This window comes from Salvia splendens, chromosome 5 (assembly GCF_004379255.2).
Source record: "Salvia splendens isolate huo1 chromosome 5, SspV2, whole genome shotgun sequence".
Classification (NCBI taxonomy): Eukaryota; Viridiplantae; Streptophyta; class Magnoliopsida; order Lamiales; family Lamiaceae; genus Salvia; species Salvia splendens.
The window spans coordinates 14,334,131-14,354,736 of NC_056036.1; the positions used below are offsets into that span (position 1 = coordinate 14,334,131).

At 37.1% G+C, this 20,606-nt stretch overlaps 3 protein-coding genes across 6 annotated transcripts; 1 reads left to right on the forward strand and 2 right to left on the reverse strand.

Moving 5' to 3' along the window:
* Positions 1-458: 458 nt before the first annotated feature.
* LOC121804940 (potassium channel AKT1-like) lies at positions 459-5,313 on the forward strand. The gene is made up of 11 exons (XM_042204663.1): positions 459-701; positions 893-1,258; positions 1,342-1,399; positions 1,482-1,799; positions 1,883-2,128; positions 2,222-2,320; positions 2,425-2,457; positions 2,530-2,715; positions 2,853-3,047; positions 3,147-3,222; positions 4,343-5,313. Exons 1-11 carry the CDS (start codon positions 484-486, stop codon positions 5,224-5,226), a joined length of 2,679 nt encoding a protein of 892 aa, XP_042060597.1. The 5' UTR covers positions 459-483; the 3' UTR covers positions 5,227-5,313.
* Positions 5,314-5,376: 63 nt separating this feature from the next.
* LOC121804941 lies at positions 5,377-8,677 on the reverse strand. 4 transcript variants are annotated; one of them, XM_042204665.1, is made up of 12 exons: positions 8,531-8,677; positions 8,381-8,437; positions 8,261-8,312; positions 8,084-8,157; positions 7,851-7,981; positions 7,508-7,613; positions 7,196-7,347; positions 6,789-7,091; positions 6,116-6,703; positions 5,912-6,028; positions 5,745-5,812; positions 5,377-5,672 (listed from the first exon to the last, which is right to left on the reverse strand). In XM_042204665.1, exons 1-12 carry the CDS (start codon positions 8,553-8,555, stop codon positions 5,570-5,572), a joined length of 1,776 nt encoding a protein of 591 aa, XP_042060599.1. In that variant the 5' UTR covers positions 8,556-8,677; the 3' UTR covers positions 5,377-5,569. The 4 variants fall into 4 exon arrangements, with proteins under 4 accessions (XP_042060599.1, XP_042060598.1, XP_042060600.1 ...); XM_042204664.1 differs by having other exon boundaries at positions 5,377-5,675; XM_042204666.1 differs by having other exon boundaries at positions 5,377-5,675; positions 8,084-8,181; positions 8,261-8,437; positions 8,531-8,640.
* Positions 8,678-17,441: 8,764 nt separating this feature from the next.
* LOC121802862 (putative GATA transcription factor 22) lies at positions 17,442-18,993 on the reverse strand. The gene is made up of 3 exons (XM_042202556.1): positions 18,665-18,993; positions 18,222-18,578; positions 17,442-17,989 (listed from the first exon to the last, which is right to left on the reverse strand). The coding sequence occupies exons 1-3, from the start codon at positions 18,842-18,844 to the stop codon at positions 17,663-17,665; spliced, it is 864 nt and encodes a 287-aa protein (XP_042058490.1). The 5' UTR covers positions 18,845-18,993; the 3' UTR covers positions 17,442-17,662.
* Positions 18,994-20,606: the final 1,613 nt, after the last annotated feature.

Sequence of the window (20,606 nt, forward strand, 5' to 3'; positions counted from 1 at the left end):
AATATAATGCAGCCAATATATATATAAAACATACCATCAACATATTCTCAATTACTATTCAAATATAGATTCTGTCTTATTCTGTTTCCATTTAACACTTCCTTATGAATTTGTATGCAAATATAGATTCTGCCATCCCTTTTAGTTTAACGCACCATTGGAGTATAATATTAAAAGAAAATCGATTTTCAGTTTTTTCGTATTTTTACCTTAATTGGGAAAATAGAAAAACTGTTAAAAATTGAAATCAAACCGAAATCTGTAATCGAATCAAATTTCAAACTTCACCAAAAAATGAGGTGAGACTTACTATGACTTATGAGTGAATTGCGTGGGACCCAAAATATCATTTCTAGAAAATAATAATATTATATTTATGCATAAACCTCCTCACCTATATAAGTGCCAATATTGAACGTGAACACAGCCCAGGAACCAAGCGAGGAATAGAATAAAACCTTCCAAATTTGGTTGCAGAAAACAATGGCGGCTGCATATGGCAATAGCAGAGGTGGTGGCCTGCTCAGGGTTTCAATGTGCGGCGGCGGCGGCGACGCTCAAGCACGTGAAATTGAGCAGCTCTCTCGCGAAGGCAGTCGATACAGCCTCTCCACCGGAATTCTCCCTTCACTTGGCGCCAGAAGTAATCGCAGAGTCACGCTTAGTTCCTTCATCATTTCACCTTCCAATCGCCGCTACAGGTTCCTTTGCTTTTTTATTTATTTTTTCCATTTGTTGAGAGTTTTCCACTACTACTTTGCATGTCTCATTTCACTGCTTCATTGTGTTCATTTGATTCATAGTTTCAATACAATTATATGCATTTGCTGCAAATCTCTTTTGCTTTTTTGTATGATGCTAAAATCAGCTCAGATTGAATTGAATCTTGCAGAGTATGGCAAAACTTTCTTGTTGTGCTGGTTGTTTACACTGCTTGGGTGTCTCCGTTCGAATTAGGATTTATCGATACACCGGCAAGGCCTCTCTCCATCGTTGACAATATTGTCAACGGATTTTTCTTTATCGACATCGTCCTCACATTCTTTGTTGCTTATCTGGATAGAAGCACATATATCCTTGTGGATGACCGCAAGGAGATTGCTAAGAAGTATTTATTGTCGTGGTTCGTATTTGATTTTGTATCTACAATCCCATCCGAACTTGCTCGTAAGATGCTTCCCAAACCGTTTCAATTTTATGGAGCATTCAATATGCTTCGTCTCTGGCGTCTTAGAAGAGTTGGATCCTTATTTGCACGGTATCGTATTCTGAATTTTCTTATGTGTATGTTCTCGAGAGTAGTGGAGCAAACATGATCTTTTTGTTCTTTCTTCAATGCAGATTGGAGAAGGATAAGTACTTCAACTACTTTTGGGTTAGGTGTGCCAAACTAATCTGTGTAAGTTAAATCTCGAGCTTTTGGAAGACTCTGGTGATACTATTGTTTTCGTTGTATTGACTTTAGCTTTGCTTGTGTGTAGGTTACTTTGTTTGCGGTTCATTGTGCAGGTTGCTTCTATTTTCTACTTGCCGACCATTATCCTAATCCAAACAAGACATGGATTGGAGCATCTATAGAGAATTTTCATGACAAAAGCATATGGCTTTGCTATGTGACTTCAATTTATTGGGCCATTACAACGATGACAACGGTTGGCTATGGAGATTTGCATGCTGAAAATACAAGGGAGATGATATTTGCTATATTTTACATGCTGTTTAACTTGGGGCTAACAGCATATTTGATAGGAAATATGACCAATTTGGTTGTCGATGGGACTAGTAAGACCAGACAATTTGTGAGTAACTTTTGATATTGTGTTGCAAAATTTCTTTGGTGGTTCTACATGCCTCAAATTAATTTCTGTGTTGCTTACATTAGAGAGACACGATTCAAGCCGCTTCAAGTTTTGCACAAAGGAATCAATTGGCCCCTCGGCTTCAAGAACAGATGCTTTCACATTTGTGCTTAAAGTTCCGAACTGACTATGAGGGGCTTCAGCAGCAAGAGACTCTTGATTCTCTTCCAAAAGCCATTCGATCAAGCATTTCTCACTTCCTTTTCTATGCTTTAGTAGAAAAGGCTTACTTGTTTCGTGATGTGTCCAATGATTTACTTTTCCAGCTGGTGATTTCTTGAAACCATATTTCAGTTTTCTTCCTATTTACTACACACTGAACTTTTCTAATCCTCATTTATCATCATCTTTTTGTGTGAAAGGTATCTGAGATGAAGGCTGAGTATTTCCCTCCCAAGGAAGACGTGATCTTGCAGAATGAAGCTCCAACTGACTTTTATATCCTTGTCTCAGGAGCAGTGGTAAAGATTGGCCTTAAAACCTCGCCTCTAATATTTTTGTGTGATGTATAATCATGTTGTAACTGATTTTTCTACTGACGTCATAATGTGTAATTTCTTTGTAGGATTTACTGGTCCTTAAAAATGGAGTAGAACATGTAAGTCCGATTTTCACTTGTTACATATTTTTATATAGAAAACCAGACTAAAAGTTGAACAAAAATTTCTAGGTTGTTGGAGAGGCGAAAAATGGTGATCTATGTGGAGAGATTGGTGTCCTTTGTTATAGGCCCCAACCGTTCACCGTGCGTACAAAAAAATTGTGCCAGCTTTTGCGCCTGAACCGTACCACATTTATGAACATTATTCAGGCTAACGTTGGAGATGGAACGATAATCATGAATAACATTCTTCAGGTCTGTTTCCTATGCAATTATCCTTTATTCAGGCTAAAGTTGGATATAACATTCTTTCACTGTATTTTTAATTTTCTAGCCTACCCATATAAGCTTTGGAGAATATTGATTGACACTTGTTTTCCTCCTCATGCCAGCATTTGAAGCAATCGAAGGTCCCAATAATGGAGGAAATTCTTTTAGAGACTGAGAACATGCTTGCTCGAGGAAGATTGGATCTACCTCTCACACTGTGTTTTGCAGCACTTAGGGGAGATGACTTGCTATTGCATCAGCTGCTGAAGAGGGGTCTTGATCCAAATGAATCCGATACTAACGGAAGAACAGCTCTGGTCAGTACATCTTAGCTACTGTTATTGCACTTTAAGCGGAGTTGAAAATCTTTATTTTTGTTCCTTAATATTATCGTCTTTATGTACATATTTATTCAGCATATAGCCGCAGCACAAGGAAATGAGAACTGTGTGCTTCTTTTGCTGGATTATGGGGCAGAGGTCAACTGCAGAGGTCCATTATACTTTTCCCAAAACCACATTATTATTAGGCTCAAGTTAGATTTGCGTGTTGCATGTAGGATAGCCGTAAGCTCTTTTTGGTTCCCAAATATGAATCCACAATTCTTCTTTTCTATCAGATACATACTATTATAGCTAACAGATGTGATTTAGTGCGTGTCATTGCTATTAACATATTGTAGAAAGAAAAAATGATACTCCACTTTAATGCAAATCTTGACATATGTATAACTCGAATATGTCCATTGCTTGCTACAAGAGCTGGGGTTGCATTAACTAAGCCTTCTATTAACATGTTGAGTTGACTTCATAACTCACTCTACAATTCCTCCATGCTGAGTTCTATAACCGACTTCCGGATTTTTTTATATTTAGGTATTCATGTCATTTTTTCAAAGCATGTATCCTTGTGGGACCATACAAGTGGTCATAGTGGATGTTTTAAAAAAATCTGATTGATTCACTCTATAATACTCATTTGCTGTTTTCAAATCTAATCTTGATTTCTTTATTGTTTTAAATGATTCATCTTGCAAAATTACAATACACTCTTTCTAGTTATATGTTTGCTATAACTGGCATACCTTTTGTCTCATAAGCAATCCGTAGGTTGTTTTATAGTTAAGGGGTGAACATCCCAACAACATTCTGTTTCTTACTATTTTTAGCGATCGGATAGTTGGCACTGAACGGTTGGTGAGTCTGAGATCACTCTTGCGCATTTATTATTTTTAATAAACAAATCTTTTTTGTACAAATAGGATGATGCTAAACCAGTATGGCCGATAATGGTCAGAAATACTCATTTATTCGCATTTAATCTCACATAATCTGACTCTCATAAGTCAATGTCTTTGTCAAAGAATCACACAACTACCTGTCATCTTTCCATATTAGATGCATTGATTATCATCAGCTGACTATACTTCAAATGAACTTTTTTCTTGCTGGATCTATTTTAGAAAGTCAAGTGTATTATTCGACTAGCCCCCACCAATCCCAGGGACAGACTGATAATGCATGTTCAGTAATGTCATTATTATTTGGTTTTTAATTTTATTGTTTTACTGTTACCTGTGCCTAAGAAAGTGGTTGTTTTGCTGAACTAGCAGATTCAGAGGGAAATATACCGCTATGGGAGGCCATGCTTGGTATGCACAAGAAAGTTGTTAAACTGTTGTTGGACAATGGCACTACGATAGCAACCAGCGATGTTGGTCTGTTTGCTTGTACTGCTGCTGAACAAAATGATCTGGATTTACTCAAGGAAATTGTTTGTCGTGGAGGGGATGTTAATCAATCCAAGAGCAGCGGCTGTACGCCCCTCCATGTTGCAGTTTGTCAAGGCAACATCGAAATGGTCAGGTTCCTCCTGGACCAAGGTGCTGATGTTTATAAGGGGGATGAAAATGGTTGGACAGCAAGGAAACTGGCTGAGCATCAAGGGCACAAAGAGATTGAGGAGCTCTTTGATTCTTATAAAGGGTCCAAGACTGAAGAATCCGCTGTCAAAATCCCTGAGGAGCGCCACAGAGTTCGTTTCTTGGAAAAGTTTAGAAGTGAACCCACTATTTCACCCGTTAACCATGACTCGTTGTTTCCAGCGCCTGATACATCATGGGGAAGGTCTCGTCCTAGGCGCAAGACCAACGATTTTGATAATTCTCTGTTTGGAATAATGTCAGCAGCGCGACAGGGAGACAGCAGCTCACATTTTCCTCTGGACAACAATGCTACAGGTGCAGCACCGGCAGTTAGACGAACTTATGCTGCCAGAGTGACTGTGAGCTGTCCCGAGAGAGGGGACGTAGCAGGAAAGCTCGTCCTACTTCCACAAAGCTTTCAAGAACTACTTGAGATTGGGGAGAAGAAGTATGGATTCATTCCTGCAAAAATTTTGAGCAAAGATGGTGCTGCAATTGATGATATACAGCTAATCAGAGATGGCGATCAATTAGTCCTAGTGAGTGATGGTAGGAACTGTGGAACAGATTGATGTTTGCTTTCATTCACTGCAAGTCACTTTTTATTATTAAATTCACTACCATTTCTTTTGATTGGAAATGTAAATTAGACCCAGCTTTCATATACTCATATATTTATACTATATATTTCATCAAGTGTGCGCAAATTGAAATTGAAGATGTGTGTAACAATTGGTTCTTTCACCAACATTGGACTGTTCAAGTGAAAAAGCTCATATGCTAAAGGGCATTTAGGTTCCGAATTAGATCAACGTTACATGAAAAAAGGACATCATAGGATTTTCACAGATTTAACTGCATCTATATGTTGTCTATGGAGCAATGCAGAAGTACAGCTCACAGTTTATTGATCTTTTATGGTTTCCCGGTCCATGGCTTCAATGTTCCTTCATCAACATAATCTGGTATATGAAAGAGATTGTCTTTATCTTTATCTTTATCTTCTTTATGATTCCTCCTGCTAAACATTATGCTGTTAAACACAAACCTAGTTTGTGTATGTTCTAATAGCAGTTCACTAAACCCATACCACGGTTCCTTTTGTCTGGTCATAAGAACTAGTACTCCAAAGCCTACAATCGCTGCAACTTTGATCACCTGAGACGTAAACACACAAAATGACACGTTGCCCCGTTGAAGTAAAATAAGCTGACCAGGAGTTTGATAATTGAACATAAACAACAGTTAGGAATTTACTTGTCTAACTAGTCCATTAAACGAGTCACTTGGAGAGCCAGAAGATCCTGATTCTGGCTGGTGAAAGAGTTTTTTCGAGTTTTTTCCCATCTGTTGCTCCTTTTCATGCATTGAGTTCTGCAGACACATGTCTTAACAAACAGAAACGGCAAGAATGATATAAAGCACTGCAAAGTTTAGTTGAATATCTTTCAGAAATCTTACCTTCTGTTTCTCTGAAGAAATGCTGTTGGCTTGATGGGTTTTCGCTTTGTTGTTATAATGTCCTACTATTTTCATGTCCTGCTCACATGCAGTTGTGATACACAAACGACTCGTGTTATCTGGGAATATCCACATACCAGAGGTTTGAGCCGAATCATATTCTTCTTTGTTATAATAATCTAGTGTTTTCCGTTTCAGGTTTGAAGCCACTTGAGCATTAATCGTGCTTGAGTTCTTCAAGCCGGTTCCTCTTCCTCTCCCACTTCCTTCTGCAGCTGAAGATTTCACCAATCTTGAGAAAGAATGTTGAGATTGTTCCTCGTCCGTTCTTCCAGAAATAGTTGCTGTTTCTGAAGCTAATTGCCTCCTTATATCAACTGATGAATTTTCGACTTGTGATGGTTCACATTTGCTCAAAACTTTTCCACTGACCATAGTTGGCTGTTTGTGCAAGTTTCTCAGGTTGGGATCCTTAGAATCAGTTGAAGTTTGTTCAGCAGGAGAGACGCGATCTTCCAACAACCGTTCCTTACTAGATATGTTCAGTTGAGACGGTACAGATGCTGCTCTCTTCATTGATTTCACTTCCTGCTTTTTCCAAGTTTTCATAGTAATTGATCAGATTGTAACAATTCCTTTTTATGGCAAGTGAAAGTATAGAAAATCAAACTACCTGAACCTGGACAGTTTCAAAGGCACTAATCATTTTTCTCACATTGCTGGGAGTTTTCCTCACAGGCACTTGTTTCTGAGGTTTTTGAACGAGAAGATCATCCTGCAACTTTGATGCAATCATACTATTCTTTTCCGATATGGATGATCTTGGCAAGTCAGACGAAGGTCCATCCTTACTCTCGGATCTTACACTAGCAATTCGAGGAGCTTCAATTTTTTCATTCGATACTTGAGCAGATTCTACGTTGATTTCATGTTCAACAGGAGAAGATGGAGTGTCTTGAATTCCATCTGTAGCATTCTAAAACAGGTAACTTTTTTTTTGTTAGGACAACAAAGATATTTCTTCCACATTATTTTTTCTCATGAAAAATGTGAATTTAGCACAACTGATAACTCCTTAACTGGGATTGCAATATCAACGACGGGCTCTTTACCCATCTGGTGACTAAACAGTGAGGCGGAAGAGGAAGCAGCAGCGGTCAGAGACGAACCAGCTTGAGAAGCTTCAACTTTTGGGGTAGTTATATCTATTTCAACAAATCCTTTTGTGGAAGCTTAAGACATACAACATTGATACTTCAATCACACTAAAATTCTCTCTGAGAAAAGGGAGACTTAAGCAACATTAAAACTATAATGACATAACTGTGTAGCAATACATTCCAATGCTAACTACTCAAATGTTCACTTTTCATGAAAGCAGTGAGTTCTGACCTGAGATTTGCAGTTCATCTTTCATGGATGATGAGGCAACAGCTTCCAGAAATCGAAGATTAATGCTTGGATTCGCTTCGAGTTTCTTTTTCATCGCAGATTCTCTCTGCAAAGCATGGAATATAAACAAGAATCAGAGTTACACATTCAACTGCATAATGAAATTTCTTTAGAATTCGAATCCTTCAAGTCATGATCATAAGCTAGAAATTTCATGTTTCTCAAGCCAAATAATGTTACAAAACAAAGCACTCAATAATTCGTTATAATTTGATTCACGATTCAAGAAAACCTCCTGCACTACACAAGAACTAGATAAAAATATTTGGATTGAAAACAATACCATAACACGAATGCGGTTGCGTTCATCCTGACTGAGAGTGAAGTCCAGCTTCAAGTGCACATGCCCACCTCCATTGATGGAGAAAACCTCATCCCAAGACCCCTTCTCAATGATCTGCATTGTCCGAATATCTACCCCACGAAACAAGACAAATTTGTATTAAAAAAAGTAAAAGAATATGACTTATACAAAGAGCACAATGCTGTTTAGTAGTATGTTGGAACATGACAAACCTTGATGAGCTATCTCATTGCCCCCGGCATCAAGAAGAGCAACAACTATGTTTTCGCGAATTCTCGTTATGGGGCTGTCAAAATATCATCAATTTCCTCTTTACTTAGCTGCATATATACATGTTACATGATAGTTTGCAAGATTCTACAAGTGAAGCTGAGAGTCAGAATCATTACAATGAGAAGTGCCCCTTGTCCCAAGTCTGATACTGCCTCTTCCCCATCGAAACTGCTCAAAAGATTCAAGACCAAATACAGAAAGAGAAGTAGAAAACTAGCAAGTCTTGATTCATTTACCTTTGAGGGATTTTGCAGAAGGCTTTGGTGAAGATGAGACTCCCTTGAATTCAAGAACTACAGTGTTTCAATATTGAAAGAGTGTGAAATCAGAGCTGGTGTCATAAACAGAAACAGAGAATTATCAGTTGCAAAGGCAGTTCAACACACCTGTAACATGTATGGTTCCTGGCATTGGAGAGTATTAAGCTCGAGAAATTAAGTTGTGAACAATTAATTTGAGGCAAATCAGCAAGAAATTGGGAGATAGAGGATTGGTTGTGAGGGTATGGGTGGCTGGATTTAAACATGATGGGGTCCATAAATTTGCTAACCACCTCAAAAGGGCATAGTCAAAATCTCTACTTTTGTCTCACTCAGCTCAATGTAAACTAGGAAAAATTTACTTCTTGAATTAGCATGTAATGGGGAAAGTACATCAATATATTTCTCACTCAACACTGACATCAAAATCAAAAGAAAATAGATTAAGTCATTAACACATAGGAAAACAAATTTTAGAAACGAGTCTGCATAGCCTGATATTAGTATAATAATAATAGAGTTACTGAGTAATAACACTAAATAGAAAAGGTAATTAATAAATAGATGCCACAAGAGTCTATATCAGTATTTCTGTACATGCATTCAAGTGTAGGGTAATCACTATGTGGTCCTACCCTTTAGCCTCCACATAAATAAAAGTTCATTTCAGGGCATACTTTTCAATTTCGTCTGGAAAGAAAAACCTTTTGGAAACTCTGTTTCTTTACGTGAAAATACTCTACTTATTTTTTTTATATGGTTAAATGAACATAAATTTAAGGTCACGTCATGGAGGACTCGAACTTGAGAACTTTGGCATTAGACATTATTAACCTCTCTACCGCTTGGCCAACTCACACACATAAAAAATAAAATTTTAATATACGCCGGCTGTGGGAATCGAACCCACGACCACATGGTAAAAAGAAAATACTCTACTTATGTTTAGAAAGTAGTAGGATTATAATTTTTTCTTGACCCAAACACCTTGAACTTAATAAATTAGCGACAATACTATCATGTTATTTTGCTCTGTCATACTATTACCAATTTTAAACAATACTCCCCCGGTCCCACAAAATTTGTCTCATTTTACCATTTCAGTTTATTCCACAAAGTTTGTCCCATAAAGAATCTACCAAAAAAAAGACATTAAATATACCCCTTCCATTTCTCTGAATGTGGGACCCTTATTTCACTACACCCCTCCATTTCTTCCAATGTGAGACTCTTATCCCACTACACACCTCCATTTAATACAAAGTAAAACAATTTGTTAAAACTCGTAACTGAGACAAACTTTGTGGGACGGAGGGAGTAGTATTTTATTGAGTATTATATTTTTCACGTATTTTCCATATTTCTCATGTTTTTATTATTTTCAAGGAATAATAACAATTTAAATTATAAAATTTGATCAAATTTTATTTAATTCCATAAAATTTGAAAACATAACACTATTAAAATTACAAAGTTTTAGTTTTTCTAAGTTATCACATCTGTGTAGTACTAAACAACGTCTTTGGTGCTCCTCAGACGATATTGTTTTATGAAATTAAAGTATTTTTCTTTTTCTTATTGTAAAGTTATTTTGTACTCCTTTCGTCCGCCATTAGGAGTCACATTCCTTGGCGGTACGGGTATTAAGAAATTTTAAGAAAATTGGTGGAAAAAAGTTAGTGGAATACGAGTCCCACTTGTATATATTAGTTTTAAATTAAATGTGAGTGGAATAAGTTAGTGGAATGTGGGACCCTATTACCATTTATGATAAAAGTGAACCAGGACTCCTATTCGCGGACGGACTAAAATGGAAAAATGAGACTCTTATTCGCGGACGGAGGGAGTAACTGTATTGGACTAACCTGACTTAATTAAAATTTCAAAATTTAAATGACTATTTATTATGCATAATTTAAGTTATACTACTAACTGTCAATGAAATTAATTTACTCATAAAAGAAAAAAAATAGTCCATCTGGCTAAGATGACACATTTATTAGCCGACGCGAGATTTTAGGAGTTATTGGTTAATGTGTTTATTTGGAGAGAGAAAATGTGGATGAAAGTATTAAAATAGAGAGAGAAAGAAAGATGAATATTTTATTAAGAGTGAGAAAAAGTGGTTGAGTGTATTAATCGGAGAGAGAAAGTTTCTAAAATAGAAAATATGTCATCTTATTTGGGACAAACAAAAAAGGAAAACGTGTCATTTATAGTGGAACGGATGGAGTACTAACATAATTACATAAGTGACATGACATGATATGATTGGCGACAAAGGTTAACATGATCAATATTGTGCTTGTGCACGCATCCATGTGCTCATGCATATTCTGCTATGGTATGCTCGAGGGCGTTGACCATGCCTAAGCATAGCACTGCAGTTTGTGAAGCCTACACATGCGGCTTAGTGTGATATCTCATTCGTTTATGTATAACACGATGATTAACTGTAGATTTCATATAAAGAAAAGAAGAACAAGGTCCGTAACTTAGTGGATTACTACCATGTATGCTGGGCTTAAGAATTTTTGGTTTACAGGCCATGCATATGTTTGGGCCTCACCTATATGTGAGTTGGAGCTTTGGATAGTAGAACTAAAGGTATATACGAATTTAAAGGCTAATTACAATTTCAGATGTAGTGGTAGTGATATACTACTGAATTTAACATATCAATACACATGTACACACAATGCATGTAGAACATACACAATACGCCCATCGCACACAACTCACACACACTACACGCATGTGCACACACAGTGGTGGTGCCACGATTCTAACGATGAGATGAGGGCTCAAGCTAGTGTTAATAGTTGTGAGGTATTTTCGGTATCAACGTCAATGGAAGCAGTTGTGACATTGACAGTAAAAAATGCGAAAGATATGGGTAATGTGAAAGAAAAACAATTAGATAATTAATGATAGAAACTACAAATAGGTACGATGGTTGTCGTTAAAAAACAGCGACGATGACAAAAGAGCTAACGATGATGAAAAAGGGGTAGTGTCAGCGTCAAAGCTGCTATTAGTAACGTCTTTCTTGACAACTAAGTATCGTTAGTGGAATCACACATTACACACACTATACACAAACAATATATATGCAACACACTATGATGGTTTTCGGTTCGTTAGATAAGATAATAGTGAGATACAATATTGGATAAGTCAAAATATGATCTATCTAGAATTAAATTAGTCATAGAGGTTAAAGTGAGATGATTAATCATGAGATACTCCATCTATCCTTGAAAATTTATCACTATTTTCATTTTTGTCCGTCCCTGAAAATTTGTCACATTTCACTTTTACAATTTTTTTGCAGTGGACTTCATATTCCACTAACTAATTTCCACTCACATTTTATTATAAAACTAATATATATATATAGGGGTGCATTATAATGATAACCTCAATTTCCGTAATAACCCTATAACTAAATCTGGACCACACATTTTTAAAATCACGTGGTCTAGATTCAAACTTAGCTTTCCTTCATAAAAAAGGCGCAGAGGGTAAATATGTCATTTCGCTCATTTAATTTATGAATTTCGCTCATGATAAAATTTACGTATCCAAATTTCACTCAACTCAGAGTATCATTCTATCCGGCAAAACTATCATTCTATGCAATAAACCTAACATATATCATTTTATCAGTCAAAAGTATCATTTTATCAACTCAGAGTATCATTATGCAATAAACCTAACATATATCATTTTATCAGTCAAAAGTATCATTTTATCAACCCAGAGTATCATTCTATCAGGCAAAACTATCATTCTAAGCAATAAACCTAGCATATATCATTTTATCAGTCAAAAGTATCATTTTATCAACTCAGAGTATCATTCTATCCGGCAAAACTATCATTCTATGAAATTAACCTAACATATATCATTTTATCAGTCAAAAGTATCATTTTATCAACTCAGAGTATCATTCTATCCGGCAAAACTATCATTCTATGAAATTAACCTAACATATATCATTTTATCATTTTATCAGTCAAAAGTATCATTTTATCAACTCAGAGTATCATTCTATCCGGCAAAACGATCATTCTATGCAATAAACCTAACATATATCATTTTATCATTTTATCATTTTATCAGTCAAAAGTATCATTTTATCAACTCAGAGTATCATTCTATCCGGAAAAACTATCATTCTATGCAATAAACCTAACATATATCATTTTATCAGTCAAAAGTATCATTTTATCAGTCAAAAGTATCATTCTATCCGGCAAAACTATCATTCTATGCAATAAACCTAACATATATCATTTTATCAGTCAAAAGTATCATTTTATCAACTCAGAGTATCATTCTATCCGGCAAAACTATCATTCTATGCAATTAACCTAACATATACCATTTTATCAGTCAAAAGTATCATTCTATCCGGCAAAACGATCATTCTATGCAATAAACCTAACATATATCATTTTATCAGTCAAAATTATCATTTTATCAACTTAGAGTATCATTCTATCGCAAAACTATCATTCTATGTAATAAACCTAACATATATCATTTTATCAGTCAAAAGTATCATTTTATCAACTCAGAGTATCATTCTATCCGGTAAAACTATCATTCTATGCAATAAACCTAACATATATCATTTTATCAGTCAAAATTATCATTTTATCAACTCAGAGTATCATTCTATCCGGCAAAAATATCATTCTATGCAATAAACCTAACATATATCATTTTATCAGTCAAAAGTATCATTTTATCAACTCAGAGTATCATTCTATCCGGCAAAACTATCATTCTATGCAATAAACCAAAAATATCATTTTATCATTTTACGTGATATTTGGCGAAATTCAGAAATTAAATGAGGGAAATGACATATTTACCCCGCGCTTTTTTTATGAAGTAAATCTAAGTTTGAATCTCAACCACAAGATTAGAAAATATGTGTGGTTCAGATTTGGTTATAGGGTTATTACGATATTTAGGGGTTATCATATGATCACAACTATATATATATATATATATAAAAGTAGGACTCACATTCCACATATTTTTTCAACCTACTTTCTATTACATTTCTTAAAATTCATATCGGATCAAATAGTGAGCAAAGATACATTATCACAGACCGAGATTTTGAAAAAAATACAATCAAACAAAAAATAAGATTAATGATGAACTTTAATCATAAATAATCATGACAGCCGAACAATCTCATATATACACAACACATACAATAAACGAACTTACCAAATAAATGACTTTAGAATAATATAATACAATTTCTTCAAATTTAGTTCTATACAGTTTCAGTTCTAATCTAATTTCAATTTCATGATACCACAGAACATTATAAATAATTGGAAAATGAAACTTGGTGCAAATTGAACCGTTATTGGGTGCGCGAAAATCAAGATGACACTTGTTATTGACTAGCTAGCATTAATTAGGTTGTAGCTAGAACTACATTGATTTCAGATCCTCCGACCCCTAAATGGAAAAGGAAAGAAACCATAATATTTAAAATTTGTAAATGTTTTTGACTAAACATACAAAAAAGAGAAAGTACTGACTCATCACAAGTGTAAAAGTTGACATTTATTTCGTATCATCACAATCAGCATTCAGGCCCCGCAGACACATAACAATATAATCCTCTGCACTGCACCCTGTTAAGAGGTCTTTCCCTTAACCACAATTCGACGAACCTTGTCGTCGATCTAACACTCGTCCGGCGCCCTCAACACGGGGTCGGAGGAATCCAGAAGCTGCTGTGCGCGAGAGCTCTCGTCGGGCAGCACGCTTGCTAGAGTTTCTTGATAGAATAGTTACGAGTTGTGCGCGGGATCTTCCCGTCGGGCAACGCGATAACTAGGATTTGATAAGGGGCCACGTAAGTAGAGCAAAATAATATTCTTTTTATTGATTGCATGAATTGATCACATTCCTCCCTATTTATAATACTAAGTCCTAACTTATCGAACAAGAAACAAATATATGTAAAGATATGCAAAACCCTAATAAATCTAAACTAATTAAATGAAGAAGGAACAAATCTAAACTAGACGAAGGAGGCTCGTATCAACTCTCCCCCGGTTAAAATCCACCTTGTCCTCAAGGTGGAAACCACGAAGCAACGATGATAGTTGAAAGCTTTGGCGATGCGTATCCTCCGGGATCAAACACATATCGAACAGTTGAATGTCTTCCCTCACACAGCAGCGCCATAAACATACACTCATACGTAGCATGCTCTAGTTCTGCGTTATCAATGCAAGCCCTCATGAGGGAGAGATCCATTGCGAACGTTTCCCCCACACCACAAAGCTTCTTGTTGATCAAATCATAATTCGAAGCATGACCTTTCAAGATAAGCCCCGTCTGTGCCATAGAAGATAAAACATTCTCAATCACCTCTCCATTGTTATATCTGCAAGCACCATCTAAACTCGAGCTGTAAGTACCCAAACCCGGCTTGATTCCTTTACCAATACAACCACTCTCCTCCTTATCTTCTAACCATGTCTCCTCCTTATCTTCTAACCATGTCACCTCCTCTTCACCAATCTTCTCATCATCTTCATTACTTAGCTCTGGACCCGCCTTAATCAATTGCTTCTTGTTTTTGGCATGTTCCTGGTTGATTTCAATTTTGGACAGGTCGTCGTCTGAAGAAATGTCGTTGCTGTCGAAAAGCTTCAAACGATCCATTTCTGGGGGATTTCGTGGCGGTACGTGTGCTACCTCCATGTCTGCCAAATCCTCCGTCATATCCTTCTCCAAATCGACGTCATCCACATCCTCAGCTAGATTATCGTCATCAATATTCTCCTCAAACACATCATCTTCGTCCGCATAACATAGGAGACGATGGTTACACACGTGCCCCATTACCCCTTTTTCGGGGCAATTCCAACACAATCCCAAACGGGAACGCTCCGCCTTTTTCGCCCGAGAAACCCGAATTAAAGGGCGGCGCTGCTGCTCCGGAGCCCGTCCTGAACTCTCCTGTGACGGCCCCGTACCAGGTGTAGACCGAGTCGGAGGGTGTCTGCTGTAGGTCACCGTCGTGCCACGGTCTTCCCTGCTCTGCCACGGTCGACGAGGATCAGCGATCGGCTGGGGTTGAGGAGCCCTGCTTGCTTGAGAGTCAGCAAATTCCAATGTGTGAGCCATTGTTGCATTCGCGAAACTCTTCCTATCAAAACGGTGGAGCACATCTTCCAAAAATTCTTGCCACGTGACGAATTCAATATTTGCACAATAATTAAACACCCACTCCGAAGCCGGGGGGTCAAATAACATCACCGCATAGTGTATTCGTTGTACCTCCGGTATCATCAAGTGATCAAAATAGTAATGAACCATGGATACCCAATTGGTTGCATCACTGCCATCGAAGCGCGGCGGCTTCGTTGACACTTGATTCTTGTCAAACCCCGTCGCCGCAGCATGGTAACGATGGGAGGGGTTCCAGCACGACGTACGAGGCGTGAATCCTTGCTGAAAGTCTCCAAACTGCTCGCGCTCGTAGCGATTCCCCGGCGGGTCCCATCCCGAGTTATTCCTACCCCTCGCGCCGCGACGATCCCTATCGTCGAACGCCGCATCGCGAGAACCCCAAGTAGGGATACCGCTGCCTCGATACCCCAATTTTCTCCTCCTACCGACATCATACTCCTCATCATCATCGTCGATCCCCAGCGGAGGCTCTGTCTCACGCGACAGATATGGGTCCAGATTATCAAAGCGTCGATCCGTCTCTTCCCTCCATAAACCTAATTTATCCATCTTCTCCAGCAAGCGATCTAATTTCCCACTCACGGTATCATCATGATGAGAATCACCGTGTGGACGCCCCTCCAATTCATCATCATCGAACGGTTGCCGTTGAAACACCTCGTTACGTCGGATGTTGAAATTTGGACGACGCGAGGCTCTGTTCGCGAACGTATCTGGGCGATGGCTGCTCCAGGCTGTTTTGTCGTTGTTGTTGAATCGATTCATGAGTACACAGGATGAAAGCACCAATTGTTAAGAGGTCTTTCCCTTAACCACAATTCGACGAACCTTGTCGTCGATCTAACACTCGTCCGGCGCCCTCAACACGGGGTCGGAGGAATCCAGAAGCTGCTGTGCGCGAGAGCTCTCGTCGGGCAGCACGCTTGCTAGAGTTTCTTGATAGAATAGTTACGAGTTGTGCGCGGGATCTTCCCGTCGGGCAACGCGATAACTAGGATTTGATAAGGGGCCACGTAAGTAGAGCAAAATAATATTCTTTTTATTGATTGCATGAATTGATCACATTCCTCCCTATTTATAATACTAAGTCCTAACTTATCGAACAAGAAACAAATATATGTAAAGATATGCAAAACCCTAATAAATCTAAACTAATTAAATGAAGAAGGAACAAATCTAAACTAGACGAAGGAGGCTCGTATCACACCCACACCCACACCCTCTCACATCTTCCATTAACAGTTTTACACTAAACACACACACACACACACACATACATATAAATTATAGTATACATATCTTGGTCCACACAATGTAATACTAATATTGCCAGAAACACACATATACAACAAAGAAACAGCTAGTGCAATTATTTCTTTACATAATGAGTTGAATTTGAAAATCCCCAAAAGAAAAAGACAGTATCAATCAATTATTACCTTATTAGCTAGATTTTTATTATATGTATGTTCTTTTTATCTAATGGGAGCATTTGGGATTTATTTTAGCATCTCTCAATGATCTCCATGTATAATATATTAGTAATATATTTATTTGACATGACAAGAATTCGATGATCAACAATCACCTCGGTCAAGGCTGCAAATAGAATTTGTTCTATAACTTCTTGTTCCGTACAATAATGTTAATTGAATAAACAAAGAAAATGGAGCCAAAAAAAAGTAAAAAATGAATGAATTAATTAAAAATATACATACTACAAACATGAATGTTGATTGAATATTCAAATTAAAACATAATAAGTAGGGATAAATATGTGAACAAGAAATCCATATTAGGTTATCAACTTGTCCCAAAAGGTTTCACAAATTAAGATCACCAAACAAATTTATTATGCATGATTTCTTATAAAATATGGAGAAAAAAAAGACACATGATTAAAGTCTCACTCACTTGATCTCCTAATCTCGATCCATCACAAAAAAGAGAGCAGTCCCACACATTAATTAACCCTAATGTGCTTAATTGATCCCAAATTTGAATTGAAAAAAAAAATCAACCATTAACGAGACCAGAAGATAGAGCCATGAGCAAGAACGCAGCATCCTTCTCATCCTCTGGAAACACTCTGTGAAACGCCAAATTCTTGCTCAAATTTATTAAAAAATCCTCGAAACCAATCCGCTTCTGCCCGTTCCCACCTGAACCCGCCACGGTCACTGCTGTCTTGCAGTGTTTCTTCAGCTGCGACGCGCTGTGCCCGTTCTTCCTTTTCTGCTGCAGTTTGATCTTCGCCACCGGCTCCTGACTGGCGCCGTTAGCAGCTGCGGCCATGGCGCGCCTGGCCTTCCTTTGCCTTATACCACATGCGTTGCATAACGACTGCAAATATACATACAAAATTACAAATTAAGAACCATTTTTTTAATAATTTTTTGGTTTATAAGGAAATTATATTCTTAATTAGGGTTAGTTATCAAATTTATCCCAAACTTTTCAATTTGTTTTAAAGATCATGGCATATTTGATCTATGTTTTTAAGTTGTGATGTACTTAATTAATAAATTTGATAACTAATTATACCACTCTTTGATTAAAAAAGGTTTTTAATTACCTTAGGGCCTTTGGGACCACTTCTCCACAAAGGGGTCTTGGTAGTGTTGCAGTCGGAGCAAACCCTAATTGGACTGTTGTTGTTGTAAGAGGAGCTGTTGCTGCGCAGATCAGTCTCCACAGATGACGACGAAGGCTGCTGCGCCGTTGTTGTTGTCTTAGCCACAGCAGCGCGATCATGATCCGTCTTCTTCATCTTCTGCATCACCCTCATCTTCGAAGACATCCATCTCATAGGGTTACTGCTATTTTGAAGCTCATCGCTTTCCTTCTTCCATAGGGTTAGATTTAGGCTGCTGTCGTCCGCCCCATTTGTCTCGTATGCTGATCCGCCGTGGTACCCGTAGTTCTGATCACCCTAAAGATTAAAAAAAAAAAATTAAACTCATATCACAACTAAATTTAACTTTGAAAAAAAAAAGAAAAAAAATTATAGGTACGTACCGCGATACGATGGCTAGGTTGGTATAGTTGGTGGTGATCATAGAATCCGACGTGATCCCGGGTTGGATCGAAGAAAAAATGGCAAGAGACAGAAGAGGAATGATTTGGGAGAAAGGGCTGCTCATGATCATTGTCAATTTGGTGCATAGGAAAATGTGAAGGGGGGGAATTTAAGTTCATTTTTGAGTAAGAAAACAAAAAAGACTAGTTAAGAATGCTTTTTTTTTCTTGATCCAATTCGAGGAAAATGGAAGTGGTATGTTGTGTTGATTGAAGGAAGGGGAAGGCAGTGGTTGATGTGTGTGTAAAAGGGCGTAATAAGGTGAGGTTTAGAGGGTGTTATAAAGGGAAGAGGGGGAAATTCAGGCAGGCTTTCACGTGACTTCATGGCAACAAAACAAACAAGTGTAATAAAAAGACAAAAGGAAAAAGGAAGGAGTCGAATGCTACCACACGACCATTTGCACAGAACCCTATCTTTTACAATTGTCATTCTATTTAGTAGTACTCATAAAACAAATGATTGTGTAGTTGATTAGTGAAGGAAATCTAAAAATATGTGATTAGTTTCATGTCCACATGTGATGACTCCTTTTAATCGTCCTCTCTTAATTCTAATCCATCAATTTTATGAGGGATCGAGTGGCTAATTCTTTTTGCATCCTTGTTCATAATATCCATTCCTACTCTAACAATTTACTCTAGTTTTATGGAGTATATAAATATAACAAGCTTAATAGAAGGGATATGAAAAATACTTAATTCGTCCTAAAATATTACTAACTGTAATTGTGGATCTATGAAGGTGTCTGATTAATGTAAAGTCATGGTGTTGGTGTAGAAACGTATAAAGAATGACTGAACTAGAGAGTAATAAAAAAATTCCTAGTTTTTGGAAATGAAAATATTCTTATTAATCAAAATATGAGTTCCAAACAATGAAACTCACTGTTATTAGGTGGTTAGGAAACCCTAGGGCGTCAAAAGTATATAAAACGAAACTAGGAAATTAATAATAACTGGAAAAATAGTAAATTGTCTTTTTTTTCCCTCTAAACGATGTCGGGTCACCATGCAAATTTCACGTCATTCGATTGTTCTCTGTATCGGTAATTTTGACGTCAAAACGTCGGCCATCGCCTATGTCACAAAAAATATACTTAGTAACTAACCATTATGTATATAGATAATGGATTTGTACGTGCATCTTGAGATAGTTATGTTGCATGGAGGCGGCATATTGCAATAATGTTAGTATTATGAACCCTCGCCAGGCAAAGGACAGCGACGCCTCTCCCCACAATCATTTTATTGTTAAACTTTTTCATTCATTTATAGTATATCAAACCGGCCTCATTTATTTACTGTTATGTTCAATATATACGTGATCGTCTTGATCGTAAATGGTCGAAAATTAATTTATCTTTTTGTAAAATCACATCATCACTTGGTCCATTCCAGAATTTGAAAGAAGGAAATACAAAATATAAGAATAATCATGTCTATTAATGGTTTTTTGTTTAGAGAGAGGTTTGAATATTCTGACAGTCGATACAAGTGCTATGAAATAGTAATATTATTTGTTACATAATGCAACGCCAATACACAAGCTTATACTAATAATGATAGGAGGGAACTAATTAGTTGCGACCCCTTTTACTTTATATAAAGGACTATAAATATGAAAATTGTAGCTAAATTTTATGACGAAGTTCGAGCAGGAAACGTCGACGATGTCGAAAACGTTTTCTATGTCACAATGACTTGAAATTCATATAGTGTTCGCAAATCAAGCAGAGTGTCCATAAAGTTTTCTAAGCGCTTATAAGTAGCAAATGTCTTTGTTTTGAATACATTTTTTTTATTAATAATAATAGAGTAAAGGCCAAAATTGGTCCTGAACATATAGCCATTTTACGATTTTGGTCCTAAACATTATCTT

Coding starts and splice junctions, on each gene's coding strand:
- LOC121804940 (XM_042204663.1), top strand. CDS start 484: ATGGCGGCTGCATATGGCAATAGCAGAGGTGGTGGCCTGCTCAGGGTT. Junction 2,716..2,852: donor TCATGAATAACATTCTTCAG/GTCTGTTTCCTA, acceptor TCCTCATGCCAG/CATTTGAAGCAATCGAAGGT. Junction 3,223..4,342: donor GGCAGAGGTCAACTGCAGAG/GTCCATTATACT, acceptor CTGAACTAGCAG/ATTCAGAGGGAAATATACCG.
- LOC121804941 (XM_042204664.1), bottom strand. CDS start 8,555: ATGCCAGGAACCATACATGTTACAG. Junction 8,158..8,260: donor GACAAGGGGCACTTCTCATT/GTAATGATTCTG, acceptor ATATTTTGACAG/CCCCATAACGAGAATTCGCG. Junction 7,614..7,850: donor GCAACCGCATTCGTGTTATG/GTATTGTTTTCA, acceptor CATGCTTTGCAG/AGAGAATCTGCGATGAAAAA.
- LOC121802862 (XM_042202556.1), bottom strand. CDS start 18,844: ATGAACTTAAATTCCCCCCCTTCACATTTTCCTATGCACCAAATTGAC. Junction 18,579..18,664: donor AACCTAGCCATCGTATCGCG/GTACGTACCTAT, acceptor TTTAATCTTTAG/GGTGATCAGAACTACGGGTA. Junction 17,990..18,221: donor GTGGTCCCAAAGGCCCTAAG/GTAATTAAAAAC, acceptor GTATATTTGCAG/TCGTTATGCAACGCATGTGG.